General features: G+C 47.2%; 1 protein-coding gene across 1 annotated transcript in view; it reads left to right on the forward strand.

Annotated features, from left to right (window-relative positions):
• LOC138287577 (sodium- and chloride-dependent GABA transporter 2-like) overlaps positions 1-15,264 on the forward strand; it is a 731,527-nt gene that overhangs the window by 71,193 nt on the left and 645,070 nt on the right. Inside the window, exon 2 of the mRNA XM_069228135.1 lies at positions 8,462-8,596. Within this exon, the coding sequence (XP_069084236.1) occupies positions 8,462-8,596 (135 nt within the window). The remainder of the gene's footprint in view (positions 1-8,461; positions 8,597-15,264) is intronic.

Genomic DNA, 15,264 nt, shown 5'->3' on the forward strand with positions numbered 1-15,264 from the left:
CACAGCTCATGGATTGTGGCCCTATCAGGTCTGTAGGGGAGGATAATGTGCCTGTCCTCCATTGTTGCCAAGTCCACCAGAGGCCTGTACATGGGGGGATGTCTCCATCTCCTATTGTTCCTCAGCGGTTGTACTCTAGGGGTAAAAATGATGAGCATCTGGTCACTTTTCAACATTTCGTCATTGTACAATGCATTTCTTGCTGTGACAGAAACAGTGTGTTTATGTTTAATCCCAAAATGTGCTTATGCTGGCTGTGACGCAGTTAGGTGCCATGGCCTGCCCCCCTGAAATGGCAGACGCCTGTCCTGTGTGGAGGGACAGGTGGAAATTAGATAATTCCGCTGACGTTTTGCACTGTTGTGGGAGGCGGTCGAAAACCGCAGTGCAACTCCTCATTAGTTATCATTGGGCACAATGGGTTCCAGTAGCCAATGGTGATGTACGCCGGCGGTGACGGTACTCACCGGAGCGGACGTGACCGCCATTTTCTATCTGTTCCCTCACTTGCTACCTGACCTTCAACAGGAGAGGACCTGCACTGCAAGTGCTGCTGTGACCTGTGTCTGGAAGCGACCATGACTCAAGTCTCTGGGGAAAGAGCCCCAGCCTTCACTTCGGAGGAGTTGGAGAGACTTGTGGATGGGGTGATACCCCAGCACCGATTGCTATATGGGCCTCCAGACCAACAGTTGAGTACACTGTGTGCACGATGCATGGGGCATGAATGCATGGAGTGCTTTGGGCGAAGGCCTCATGTATGGGGGCGCTGGTTGAGGGGTCCATGGCAGATTGCTGCATGTATGGTAGGCAAAGTGCGTAAGGGAATGGGAGGGATATGGTGGGGCATGAGTGTAACAGGCCGGACAGTATGACTGATAGCATTGTTCTATGTTTATTTCCCTGCAGGTCAGCGCCCATCAGAAAAAGGGTATATGGTGTGCCATCGCCAAGGATGTGCAGACCCTGGGGGTCTACGACAGGCGGAGTACCCACTGTCGCAAATGGTGGGAGGACCTGAGACGCTGGGCAAGGAAGACGGCGGAGGCCCAGCTGGGGATGGCCTCCCAATGAGGACGGGGTGCCCGTCGAATCCTGAACCCCTGATGTTCCACATACTTGCAGTGGCCTATCCAGAGTTGGATGGGTGCTTGAGGGCATCACAGCAGCCACATGGGAGTGAGTACAGTTTCCTATTCTGCAAATTGCGCATGGTGGGGTGTTATCTGGGGGGGGGGGATGTGGGCCTGTGGGTGCCCCTAGGCCAGGTCGTACATTGCAGGGTAGGTTCCATGTTGGGCAAGGTCTGTTGCACTCCACCCCCAAACATGCTAGTGGGCATCTACTATTGGGCAGGGTTCTGTGGGTCTCAGGTATGCTGCTATTGGCGTTAGGCATTATTCTCCATGGCCTGATGACTAGCATTGTACTAGTGCATCGCCTAGTGCATAGGGCTGTCCCCTGTGTGTTGTGTACGCCAATGGTGGTGTTGTTCCTGGCATTGACCAAGTGTATCCGCTGTCTCTTCCCCCCCTTTTTGTTTTGTTACCCTGCCCTTCTGTGCATTAGCATCATCTGGCGGAGTAGCAGAGGCACCGGCGACGGAGGGAGCTGCATCCCACATAGGCCTGGAGGCCGAATCCACCGACTGTGAGGGCGCCAGTGGGACGGAGGGCGAGGGGAACACCACAGCGGAGTCTTGTGGGGACAGTTCTGACAGTGTTCTGACAGTGATACCTCCTCCAATGGAAGCTCCCTGGTGGTGGCGGACACCACTGTGTCCACCCCAACTATAGGTACAGCCGCCACCCCCCATTACCAGCACTGCTGTACCAGCAGCCCCTCAGAGTGTTTCCCATGGCCGCTCACCCAGGAGGTGGGGCATCTGCTTTGCCCCATGCACCTTAGGCCCTGCCCCAGTCAGCCCTGCTGCCCTGAGGAGTCTATTGACCTCCTGCGATCCTTCTCTGTTGGACAGTCAACCACTGTGAATGCCATCCAGGGGCTGGCAGGGCATTTGCAACAAATAAATGCATTCCTGGAGGGCATTCACTCTGGGGTGGTGGCCCAACATAGATCATTCCAGGCTCTGGCCTCCTCCCTGATGGCAGCCATTGTCCCTGTCTCTAGCCTCCCCCTCCAACTTCCTCTACCCAGTCCCATTCTCCTCAACCCCAGCCTATCCCAAGCACTCCATCAGACCAGCATGCACCGAAGACAACACACAGGAGTGGCTCAGGCAAACACAAGCACCACATATCATCCCACAGGCACTCACACAAACACCATCCAGATGCAGACATAACAACATCCACTGCCTCCACTGTGTCCCCCTCCTCCTCATCCTCCACTACCCTTCCAGTAGCATCTCCACTCACACCTGCATGGACTACATCCTCATCCACTACCACCATCACCATCACGCTTATCACTAAATGCCCCTCGCTGGCAGTCACACGTCCCCTGTGTCCTCTCCAACTGTGTATGTGCCCCCTCCTCCCAAAGTACACAAACGCAAGCACTCAGACACCCAACAGCCATCCACCTCACAACAGCATCCAGCCCATGCACCTGCACCCAAACACAACAGACAGACACCTCCAACCACCACTCCCTCTTCCTCCACTCCCAAACCTTCACCCTCCTCTCGCCCCCACTGTCCCTAAAAAGCTTTTCCTCTCCACCCTTGACTTCTTCCCTGGCCCTCCCCCCGTCCTTCACTTCGGGCCAGGGTAGGCAGAACCCAGGCCAGCACATCAGCCACCCAGTCCACGGCCACTGTAGTTTTGGCAGCTACTGCAGGTGTGAGAGGCTCCAAGGAGACACCTGTCAGAACTGGCAGTGTGCCTGAACCAGCTGGCAAGGGCAGGAAGGGGCCATCAGCTACCAAGGGCAAGGAGGCACTACCAGCTGACAAGGGCAAGGAGGCACCACCAGCTACCAAGGGCAAGGAGGCACCACCAGCTGGCAAGGGCAAGGAGGCAGCACCAGCTGGCTAAGGCAAGAAGGCACCACCAACTGGCCAGGGCACGAAGGGACCACCAGCTACCAAGGGCAAGGTGGCACCACCAGCTGCCAAGGAGGGAGTACCAGCTGCCAAAGCCAAAGACAAAGGGCCGGCCAGTGCAGGCAGGATGGATAGTCTCCCCCCACTATTGCCAGCACTGCCACCAGCACTGCCACCAGCCCGCCACCTGCACCGCCACCTGCACCACTGTCAGCACTACTGCCAGCAGCAGCAGCCCCAGTGGGCGGCCGTCCAAGACTGCAGGGGAAGGGCTGGAGCCTCCCCCCACCACTGCCAGCACTGCCAGCAGCACCACCACCAGCACTGCCAGCTGCACCAACCCCTGCAGCACCACCTGCACCACTGTCAGCACCACTGGCAGCAGCTTCAGTGGGCAGCCGTCCGTGGCTGCAGGGGAAGGGCTGGAGCCTCCCCCCACCACTGTCAGCACTGCCACCAGCACCGGCACTACCACCACTATGCAGCCGTAGTCTCCGGCGGATGGACCTTAGTCCTGCCTCCATGGAGTGTCATGCATCCTGCCCACTGCAGATCTTGTGGGTCTGACACACAGGTGAGGGACTATGACCTGGCACTCCCCAAGTGCTGCACCACTGGGCACACAGCCCCCTCCAGAACCATTGGAAGAAGGCATTTACTCACCCACTCCATGCCAGAATGAAGCACACTGGACACTAAGCCCCTTCCAGAACCAGTGGAAGAAGGCATCCACTCACCCATCCTTACCAGGATGAAGCACACTGTGCACTAAGCCCCCTCCATAACCATTGGAAGAAGGCATCCACTCACCCCTCCTTGCCAGGATGAAGCACACTGGGCACAAAGCCCCCTCCAGAACCATTGGAGAAGCCATCCACTTGAGAGACTGTGGCCTTGCACTCCACAGGACCAAGCATTGGGCAAACCACCCACTTGAGAGACTGTGGCCTTGCACTCCCCAGGACCAAGCAGTGGGCATGTAGCCCCCTCCAGGAGCAGTTTCATTCTACTATCTTCCGGCTGAGGTGCCCCCCTTCCCCGTCCCCGTGAGGCGCATGTGTATTTTCGACCTGATGCCCTGCAGTGTTCTCTCCATATTGAGGCAGGAGTCAAGTGGGGCCTTGGCCTATGTGATGTGGCCCTGTGGCCCATGGACAATATGGACTGCGCAGTGTCCCTCCATTTGTATATATGTGTATACTGTTTTGATTTTGAATCACAAATTTCTAGTATTGTATCTTGTTACACTCACTTTCATCAATTCCTTTTGTCCTTGCATTATTCCTGAGTGGTACAGGATGGATATGTAATTTTACCACATCTTTTTGTGTGTTTGGTGTTGGGGGTGGGGGTGGGGGTGTTGCGTGTTTGTGTCACTCTTTTTTTCCATCCCCTCCCCTGTGTACTAGGTGCGGTACTCACCGTGCTCGTCTTTGCTGGCGTCGGTATTCCTGGTGTAGGTAGACCAGCGCGGGTAACACCTGTAGTTCAGGCTCCATGGCATTGTGGTTGTTCACTGATTGTCCGGAGGTGAGTCTTTTCTCTTCTGTGTACTGTTTCCGCTGTGCTTTTGATGGCGTTGGTACTGCCCCGGAAAAGGTGGCAGATTGGCTTGTTGTAATAGGGTGGGCAGTACATTGCCTTCCGCCTGGCTGTTGGCAGTTACCGCCGCAGTGCTTGTTGCTACCCCCATGGCAGTCGGTGTGTTAGAGTGTCTGTCTGTGTTGGCGGTTTCCGCCGTGGTCATAATTCCATTTTTGTTACCGCCGGCCTGTTGGCGTATTGCTGCCACTTTATCACCAATCGCCAGGGTTGTAATGAGGGCCAAATTGTCTTATCCGTTAGAAGCAACAGCAAAGAAGCAGCCAGGAAGTTCAATAACTGCATGCGAGAAGTGGTCACTTGGAAGGGGAAACACTGTCTTAAACTAAACTCTGATGAAACGCTACATAGTGGCCTCATCATCTAAACCCCCTTCTGACCGCAGTACAAAAAGTGAAAAACCTTGGAGTAATATTTGACTCCAAACTTACCTTTGTAGATCCAACAAACAATCTGATTTCCAGCTGTTTTTTTCCATTTGAAGATGTTAAAAATCCATCTGGTGTTGTCAAGTTTAGATTACTGTATTGCCCTTTATCTGGACTAACAGCTGACTTAAAAAAACTAATGGGAGTACAAAATGCAACAGCACGGCTGATAAAACATATTAGGAAATGTGGACCTTCACTGGCTTCCAATAAAAAAGAGAGTGGCCTTCAAGGCCTTGTACTTATCGCACAAAGCACTCCATGGTATAGGTCCAGGATACCTCAGGAGTAAGCTGTCCTGGTATGTTCGAGGAAGACGCCTTTGATCTGTAGCCCTGAAGTTACTAAAGATCCCATGTATTCAAACTGCCTCAAGGGGTAATAAAAGCTTAATTTACTCGGCAAGCAAACTATGGAATCAATTCCAATTCCTTCTGAAAAAACAATAAAATCTGCTGACTTTCAGAAACCTGCTTAAGATTTGGTTATTTCACCTTCATATGTAGCTAGAAATAGGTTCTTATCTCTGTGACTTCTCTATCACTTGCAGATGCTAGCACCAAGATGCCCTCGGCCACTTGTCTCGCTCTAGAAATCTTATAACATAACCTACCATAACAAGGTGAGCTCAGAAGCAAGATAGGTGAGTGTGCTGGTCATGATGTAGGGCAAACCCTCATTTTCTTGTATTTGGATGGTGGTACCTCCTGATCCATGGCCTCCCAGATTCCACCCTTGCACCTCTTAAGAGCATCCTGAATACCTCAGCACATCTCATCCAGGGATTGAGGAAATATGATCACATCACCCCATCCTGATGGAATTCCATTGGCTCCCTATGCCTCCTGCACGATCTTCAATATGAACTACATCACTTACAAAGCCATCACAAGCACAAACCCTGCTTATCTTGTAGACAACTCACCATTCTCTGTGGTTCTCAGCTCATCTACAGTTAGGATACTATCAGACTGCATACTAAAAAGTGTGAAAACCAAACAAAAGATAGTAGGCTTTTTCCCACTATATGCCCAAGGTCTGGAACAATACCATTTAGGACTGCCCTAAGGGTGCTTCAATTTAGGGAAAGAGTTAAAGTCACACCTCTTTAAAGAACACTTCATCACAATGGATTAACTATCCACAAACCAACTATTTCCCTTATCGCTCTTTGAATTTATGCTTGTCTTTCACCCTGTACAGCTCCTTGCTACAAAAAACATATACACCCATACATGTATACATATATAGATATGTATGCAAGTGATCTGTGCTGCAGCATGATGTGACTATTTTTCAATGATCTTGGCAATTAAGTACAGGTGAGTGATGTGCCCATAGCTGTAGAGGTCATCAGGTTTTAATATAAATGTATTTAGTAGGGCGAGAATCTAGCCTGTCTTGAGAGCTTCTGGGAAGATGCCTTGAGTGCATGTCATGAAGAACTACTAACCTATTAATCAGCTCCATGCAAATTCCTAGCTACTACTAACCTATTAATCTGCTCCATGCAAATTCCTAGCTCCCTTAAAGCCTCTTCTGCAGCAGTGAATAACTCTATGTTCAATAAAGAAGCAAGATTCAAACTAAGGACCCTATTACGAGTTTGGTGGTACAAGGATCTTTAAACTTGTGGTGGCGGACTGCTGCTCTTTTGGCAGTCTGAACACAAGATTACAATCCTGCTGGTTGGACCACCGGGGGTACGCCGCCACCGCCAGGGATTCACGATCCCAGATGGGTGGCAGCGGTCAGAGTTGTGGTCATCCATGGCGGCGCTGAGTTCAGCACAGCCGTGCTGATCACAAGTCCTCTTTCTTCAGCCTTTCCATATCGGGGTCTCTCCATTAAAAGGCGGCCGGAAAGTTAGAGCGGAGGGCCCCTGCACTGCCCATGGCACGGGCAGTGCCAGGGATCCTCCTGCCAGCACCCTCAGAATGCACACTATCTTCACTGCAGGCAGTGTGCATTCCAAGGGTGCTGTGGCACCACAGATTTGGCCTCGGCTCCCTTAAGGGAGCCGAAGCCAATGTTGTGTTACTGTTTCTGATTGTCAGACCGGCTGAAACGTCGTAATACAATGTTTCCGCTGTCAGCTCGGTGGAAACATCGTAATACCACTGGGGGGAGGATGCTGGTATGACAGCAGCTTCCTCCCTGTGGCTTTGGCAGTTGGATCATTCCGGCCGCCAAAGTCATAAACAGGCCCTAAGCACCTCATTCTGAGACCTACTCACATGGGAATTTTTGTGTACTTAAAGTAGAACTCCTGTACTAATCTTTTGGTGTTTGCAAAAGCAGAGCTAACTATAACTTGTGCCTCTGCCATCTACTGGTTATGATCTCACATATGAAATCACTCATGACATGTTTTATGGCATCTTTTATGACATCACTGATGACAGGCTGTGGTTCCGGCTCCATCCAATGAAATATCAGATGAAACAGGGACCACTGCCTGCTCCATCTGATATTTTCCGTATCAGTAAACTTTTTTTTTTTTTTTTTAAAAGCAGCACTCATTTCTTTAAGAGACATGGCATGGATGTCAGTTCACCAAAATGCCAGGGGTAGTAAAAGTAGCATCACACACCCTTGGATCTTCACCCTTTTACCTTCACTTTCACATGCAGTTTTTTTACTTACCTCAGAAAGTACTATTCCACCTAAATGTACTCCAGTTCTATGACAATAATAATGACAAATTTAATTTTCTTCACTATTAGTGTAATAATAACTTGAGGAAAAAGGCGTCCCAATGGACATTGATAAGGATGAGATATGAATGAGCTGCTGCTCTATTCCATAGACTGATCTTGCCCCCTAAGGCCAAGGGTCACAAAGCAAGTGCCAGGGGTTACAAGGGGCAAGCCAGTGGTCACAGTTGCAACCCCTTGTGGCCCCTAATGATGTCCATGGGACATGGTCTGCTGTGAAAAAAAAAGCTGCAAACACAGGTAAGGTGATCTGTTGTTCCTTGCAGGCCACCATTCTTGTATTATTAGCCAATCATGGGGGGGGGGGGTCAGATACAGCAGCTTGCCTAATGAATATTAAGTACAATGGCCATTTTGTAGCCCCCAGTGACTGGATGTTGTGCCATGTGACCTAATGGTATATTGGTTGAATCATAAAATTAAAGACTGGTCTTTTAACACATCTGGCCCTTATTCGGTAACCACACGAACAACATGATAGAAAAAAGACAACAGTCTGAGCAACGTAGAGCAAATGAGCAAGTGAGTGAATTTGGAATCTGTACTTGTGCCCAATGTGCACTGACAGTGGAAGTGAAAAAGTGGGAGTGGTACATGTTATTTTCTGGTCTTTCAATTAGAGCTTACATGTGGTATCTTGTTGCCAATGTTCACAGATTGAAAGTTAACCCAAGACATTTGAAGCCTTGACCTATTTCATTTTCCAGGTGCCTTCCTCATCCCATACCTCATCTTCCTCTTCACATGTGGGATCCCATTGTTCTTCCTCGAGATCTCCATAGGACAGTACACAAGCCAAGGGACCATAACCTGCTGGAGACAACTCTGCCCAATTTCTGAAGGTGAACAATTTTTTACTACTTTACATGTACTTAAGGCTGTAAAACAGAAAACACTGATTCAGATAAAAAACACAGGTTTGTAATTAATTTGATTAACTAATTTGAAGATATGAAGTATTACATTTTATATGTATACGTATTACAATTTTATTGGTGTATTGCTGACTGGATTTGCGTTTCAGTTTGATGAAAGCATAAAACACTTGGCAATGTTAATGGTTCATGTAATACAACAGTAAGACTGATTCTGTAATCTTCACTATCATAATAGCATATCATTTTTGGAGGTTTACAGGATAAGATGAGGATTCTCCTCACAAATATTCAATAGTTTATAGTTACATACATTGTAGCTCTGTGTAGTGACTGTTTAATTTTCAATCTAGAGTTATGGAGCTTAGTGGATGTAGATTAAAACACCTTTGCAGAGTTAGGGGTAGAGTCGAAAGATACCATATAATATGGGGTTGGCATGTTGGTAGCATATGATAACATGCTTTTGCTAAAAGTTATTTCACGAAAAATTATTTTACAATAACAATGTTTTTGCATAACATCTTGGACCATCTTAGCTCTGTCAAGCAGGGGCTGAGTAATAGGGGGCGGTGTCCCAAAACACATTTTCCCATGCAATTTCCCACAGGAATTATACCAAATTTGACAGAAAGCTAGATCTTTACTCAGCTTACTCCGAAAATGTTCTATTTGTGATTTGGCATCAATCCATTCAGCAGTTGTCAGAAATTAGGATTAAAAAATCATTCATGGTGGACTTGCAAGTACAGTACCACACATGGACTGATTCACAAAGGTACATTTACATCTGTGCACAATAAATAAGACACAGATGGCCAAACCCCAACAATGTATAGCCCAGCCCTTTTACAGACGTTTTCATGGAGAGCCCAGACCTTCCAGACACCCAGCCCCCTTAAGTGGCCAAACCTCTACTATTCACACCCTTCACCATGTACCAGACCCTCTACCAGTAGGGGACCTCTCATGCACAATCAGTGAGCCAAGCCGAAACAAAGCATGGCCTTCCCAGTGTTCAGAAATCTTCATGGAGAGCTCACTCCCTCAGGGCACCAAAGCCTCTTTAGGTGGCCAAGCCCCTGTTACTCACACTCTTTGCCCTACACCAGATGCTTTATGGTTAGGCAACATCTTGTTTGCAATCAATGAGGTGGGCTGGCTAAGCCTCTACAATGCACAGCCTACATACTGCACAGAAGTCTTTACAGAGAGCCCACTCCCTCCAGACACCCAAGCCCCCTTGAGAGGCCATGCACCCATTATGAACACACTTCACCCTGTACTAGACCCTTCATGGGTAGATGACCTTTCGCACACAGTCAATGAGATGAGGGCAGCCAAGCCTGTAAAGAGACCAGCCTACACTTTGTACAGAAGTCTTCATGGAGATCCCACTCCCCATAATCAAGCCTTGTGAGGGGCCAAACCCTTAGTATGCATTTCCTTTACCCTATACCCGACCCTTTACGGGAAGACAACATGTCACATGAAATCAATGAGACAAGCATGGCCAAGCCCCTACAATGTGCAGCCTACACCTTGTGTGAAGACCCTCAAAGACAGCCCACTCCCTGCAGAAACCCAAGCCCTCTGACAAGGCCATGCCCCTGCTAGACAAGCCTGCCTTGGCTTGTCCACAGCTCTTTACAGAGAGTCCACTCTCCCCAGACATCAAAGCTCCATTATAGTTCCTACTACCCACAGCTTTTGCTTTATCCACAGCTCTTTATGGAAAAGCTAGTACCTATGACACTCAAGCCCCAAGTCCCATTATGTTGCCCAACTGCTACTATGCAAAATGATTATACTGTTCATAGTTGTTGACAGAGAGCTACCTCCCTCCACACACCAGAGACAATTATGTGGGCAACACCCTACTATGAACAGCCTTTGCACTGTAAACAGCTCTTCTAGGAAAGGCCAGCTCCTTCAGACACTCAAGCCCCATCTCATTGCCAAGTCCTTACAGTTCTCTGTGTTTGCTCTGTGTTAGCTTTTCCTGTAGAGCCACTCCTTCCACACACCCATTCACCATTATGTGGCCAAACTTCTACTAAGCACAGCCTCTATCCTGTGGACAGCTCGTCATGGAGAGGCCAGTAACTCTAGCCGATAAACTCCTCTTACTTGGCTAGGCACCTAGGATGTACAGCTGCATTCTTTTTTATTTAAACCTATTTTGACATCTTACACATCACATCCACAAGCACAGGCTCCCAACCCTTCTATAGTTTGCCACAGACCGGGGAGGTGCGTGCAATTCCTACCCTGCCCTGACTAACCCCAGATGCTTATCCAATCAACTCTGGGAATCCTACAGTGCTAACATGGTGACAATGCTTAGTAATGAACTAAAGCAATGACCAGTGATTAACAGTCCTGCCAAAGAGAGAGGGAGAATGTTGTGGCATATGATGTAATGTTGTCAAGGGAAAGTGTGCTCAGTGCATGCATGCGGTTGTGGAATTTGCTCATGGTAATTGAGGAGCAAATGTGGGTAAGCAAGTGTATGCCAATTCAAAGGCTATCAATTTGGATGTGTAAATCATAAACCCTGTCGGGTGGGATTACGCAGCCGTCCGCAGTCTTAACTGCAATGAAATCGCTAGTTGCTGTCGCATCCAGATGATCTTTCAGACTCTGGAGACATATCATGACCTCTGCTGTGCTGTCTAACAGTGTCACTGCCGACTGTCAGGAATAAGGCTATGCGCGCTCCAGGTCCCGCCCGAAACTCTGCTGCGCGTATTTGTGGCACTTCATGCTCACCACTTTTCATCCCCTCTTGTTCTAGAAGTGGTCATCAGCGTCGCCTGCCCTGTGGTAAATCTTATGTAGCTGCAGGGTCCGGACATTGGTGGACAAGATGCACTTATCAGTGCTATTCTAAGAATGGACTACAATTCCTAGGTTTCTAGAGGCAGTGGCCATCTTGGGATGTGGCAGGACTATAAAGCCCGGCCACACCCAAGCACATTGCTCACTATTTTGAAGACTTCGATGCAGTCAGACCTCATGGGGTTCCTCTGAAGAAGAGCAGATTTCCTGCATGGCAGATTGACAGCAAATCGGAGTATCCTTGTTTCCATGGGGAATACAGTTACTAGTAGGTCCTACTCGTAGCGGTAAGGTCTTGATGAGCCCAATCTTGAAAGGAGTTGTTACTTCCAAAAGTAAAGTGCCCCTTAGCACAACAAGCAAAGCGCTTTCAGTCCAAAGAGTAAAGCTCTCCTGGCACGACGATAAAATTGCTTCAGGCCAAACGAGCAAAGCAGCCTTGGCACAATGATCAAAGCACCTCGGACTCCATCAGTAAAACGTCCCTTAGCACAACGAGCAAAGTGCTTCAGGCCACACATGTAAAGCGCCCTTTGCACGATAATCAAAGCACCTCAGGTCACAAGAGTAAAGCGCCCTTGGCACGACAATCAAAGCGTTTCAGGCCATATGAGTAAAGCAGTCTTGGCACGAGGACCAAAATGCTTCAGTCCACATGAGTAAAGCGCCCCCTTAGCACAACAAGCAAAGTGCTTCAAGTCACATGAGTAAAGCGTCCTTGGCATGACAATCAAAGTGTTTCAGGCCACATGAGTAAAGCGGTCTTGGCACGAGGATCAAAACGCTTCAGTCCACATGAGTAAAGCACCCCCTTAGCACAACGAGCAAAGCACTTCAAGTCACAAGAGTAAAGCGCTCTTGGCACGACAATCAAAGCGTTTCAGGCCACATGAGTAAAGCGATCGTGGCATGAGGATCAAAATGCTTGGGTCAACATGAGTAAAGCGCCCCTTAGCATAACAAGCGTAGCGCTTCAGACAAAGCAAGTAAAAGCGCTCTCTGGCATAATGAACAAAGCGATTCATGTATGATGATCAAAGCGCTTCATGAACAACAAACTAGGCGCTTCTGCCCAACGAACAAAGCACTTCAAGTTCAATGAGTAAAACTTTCAGGCCTTAATAGTAAATGTGAAAACGTTTTGGAGATAAGCAAATTATAGTTTCATTGTTTTTTGGGAAGCATAATATGTGAGATACATATTTAAGTCTTTGAGAATTTCTAGACTGAGATCAAACGTTTATGTTATGAATGCATAGTTGTTACATGATTGATCTTCAGAGTATGACCATAGTCCGAAGCTCTTGCCATCTCTAGGTTCAGAGGTTGCAGTTTGTTCTTGTTCCATGATTCAAAGAAGAGGCTATGCCCAATTCACAAAGGGTCTCAATCTGATATCACGGAGACGCTTTTATTGAAGAGTCTATTGGTGTGTTTATACTGTTATGAATGAGTATATGCATATTTGTTTTAACCATTTCTTTTCAAATCTCTCTCCCTGCAGTTCCCTACCCTATTTCCCTTCCCCCCGCCTGGCTTCATCATAACTCTGTGCTCTGATAGCTTTCTGAGCTGGTGACGCCAGGAGGTGGGCTTTTTGTTCAGCAGCGTGCAGATCCCGAGGAAAGGGCACTGTAACAGAATAGTAAGCCCACGAGTTTATACTTTCCTCTTGGTCTGTACGAGAGCTGCACAAAATGGCCACCTTAGACACCCTTATGCAAGTAGTCACTCAAATGCAAAGGAATTTGACAGACTCAAAAAATGGTACAGCCTTTCTAGTTAACAAAGTAACCCTGTTACAGAGTAAGGTGGATGGTTCTGAATTTGAGTCTCGCCCTACACTTTTCACACCTACTAACATATCTGTGAACGTGCCAACACAGATTCCTCTAGCTGCACCAGAAAGGTTTTCTGGGGACCCCAATAAGGTTCAAGTTTTTCTCACACAGGTGGAACTACATTTTACGTGTCGTCCCAGTGCCTTTCCGGACGCACAATCTATAATTGCATTCCTTATATCCTATCTGAATGGTGATGCAGCTACTTGGGCAGTGCCATTAGTCCTATTAGACAGTCCCCTTTTGTATAATTGGTGTCGTTTTGTAGAAGAATTTGAAAAGTTATTTGACAGGCGCGCAATAACTATGTCTGCAGACAAAAAGTTACAAGAATTACGCCAAGGAAACAAAGACTTGATAACGTATTTGTCACACTTCAACCGGTTAGTAGTGGAAACCGCCTGGCCAGAGGAAAAAAGGTCAGCAGTATTTTATCAAGGGCTAAAAGACGAACTGAAAGACGTATTGGCCCAAGTTGAACCACAACCGGAAACTTGTACTGATTTAATTAATCTAACCCTGCGGATAGATCATAGACTCTCAGAAAGAAAAGGAATAAGGAAAAAATGGGAAAAACCCAACTGGTGAATGGAAAGGTCCAGACACCTTCAGTTGTCTTCAGATCCTATTATAGAACCTATGGATATCGGAACTGTTCGCCTATCATTGACCAAAGAGGAGAAAGACATGCGACAAAGAAATGGACAGTGTCAGTATTATGGAAAAAAGGGTAATTTTGTAACGGAATGTCAAAAGAAACCTAAAGGTAAAATTGATCCAACATTTGTGACAAAGAAAAAGATAGCGATTGCTTTGGAAAATTCACAGGAAAACTAAAGTGCCCAAGAAAAAACAAAGGGGACCTCTTTGGCAAATTGACAATCCCTTCAGTGTGTTCTTGCACAAATCGTTATGTCAAACATTTTTGAATTCTAGTACAACTGACTGTACAGGGAAAAAGACATAATGCACACATTTTAATTGATTAAGGGGCAACAGGAAATTTTGTGGACCAACAAACTGCACTAGACTTCCATATACCCAGTGTCAAGAAAAAGGTTCCTGAAGTTGTTTATGCAGTTGATGGTAGTGAATTGGCAGGAGGCCCCCCGTTACTAAACAAACGTCATGAATGCAAATGATTTGCAAAGATGATGGGAATCTGAACCACTGTGAGATAATTCACTTCGATATAATCCAAGCACCCCAATATGGTTTTATCTTAGGAATACCGTGGTTAATGTTACACATTCCAGGCATAGACTGGCGCAACCAGGTTTTGCATTTTTCTTCTTCCTCTTGTTTAAAAAAATGTCTTCAACCAAGATGAAACTAAGAAGGAAATGTTCAACACTCTATTGCTACTGCAGTTGAGAAGGAAATTGATCTGACGTTTTCTGTGAAAAGAAAGCGAGCTCCTTACCACCTCACAGGCCGTTCGACTGTCAGATTGACCTTGTACCCGGCACCAATATACCAAATTGTAGAATCTATGCATTATCAGAGAAAGAAAATCAAGTCCTACGTGAATACCTTGATCAATGCTTAGCCAACGAGCTAATTCGGCCATCACGATCTCCAGCGGCTTCTCCACTGCTTTTTGTACCCAAAGCTAATGGTGAATTGAGACCTTGTATTGACTTTAGAGCAATAAACAAGATCACTGTTAAAAATAAATATCCACTGCCTCTCATACCAGTCTTTTTAGACCAAATAAAATCTGCCGTTATTTACACCAAACTTGATTTACGAGGTGCTTATCACCTAGTTCGAATTGGAGAGGGAGATGAGTGGAAAATGTCTTTTAAGACTCGTTATGGTCTCTTTGAGTATCTAGTGATGCCGTTTGGTCTATGTAATGCCCCAGCAGGTTTCCAATATTTCCTAAATGATGTTCTGAGAGAATACCTAGACTTCTTTGTCATCATTTATATTGATGATATATTGATCTAT

This window comes from Pleurodeles waltl, chromosome 4_1, assembly GCF_031143425.1.
Source record: "Pleurodeles waltl isolate 20211129_DDA chromosome 4_1, aPleWal1.hap1.20221129, whole genome shotgun sequence".
Lineage (NCBI taxonomy): Eukaryota > Metazoa > Chordata > Amphibia > Caudata > Salamandridae > Pleurodeles > Pleurodeles waltl.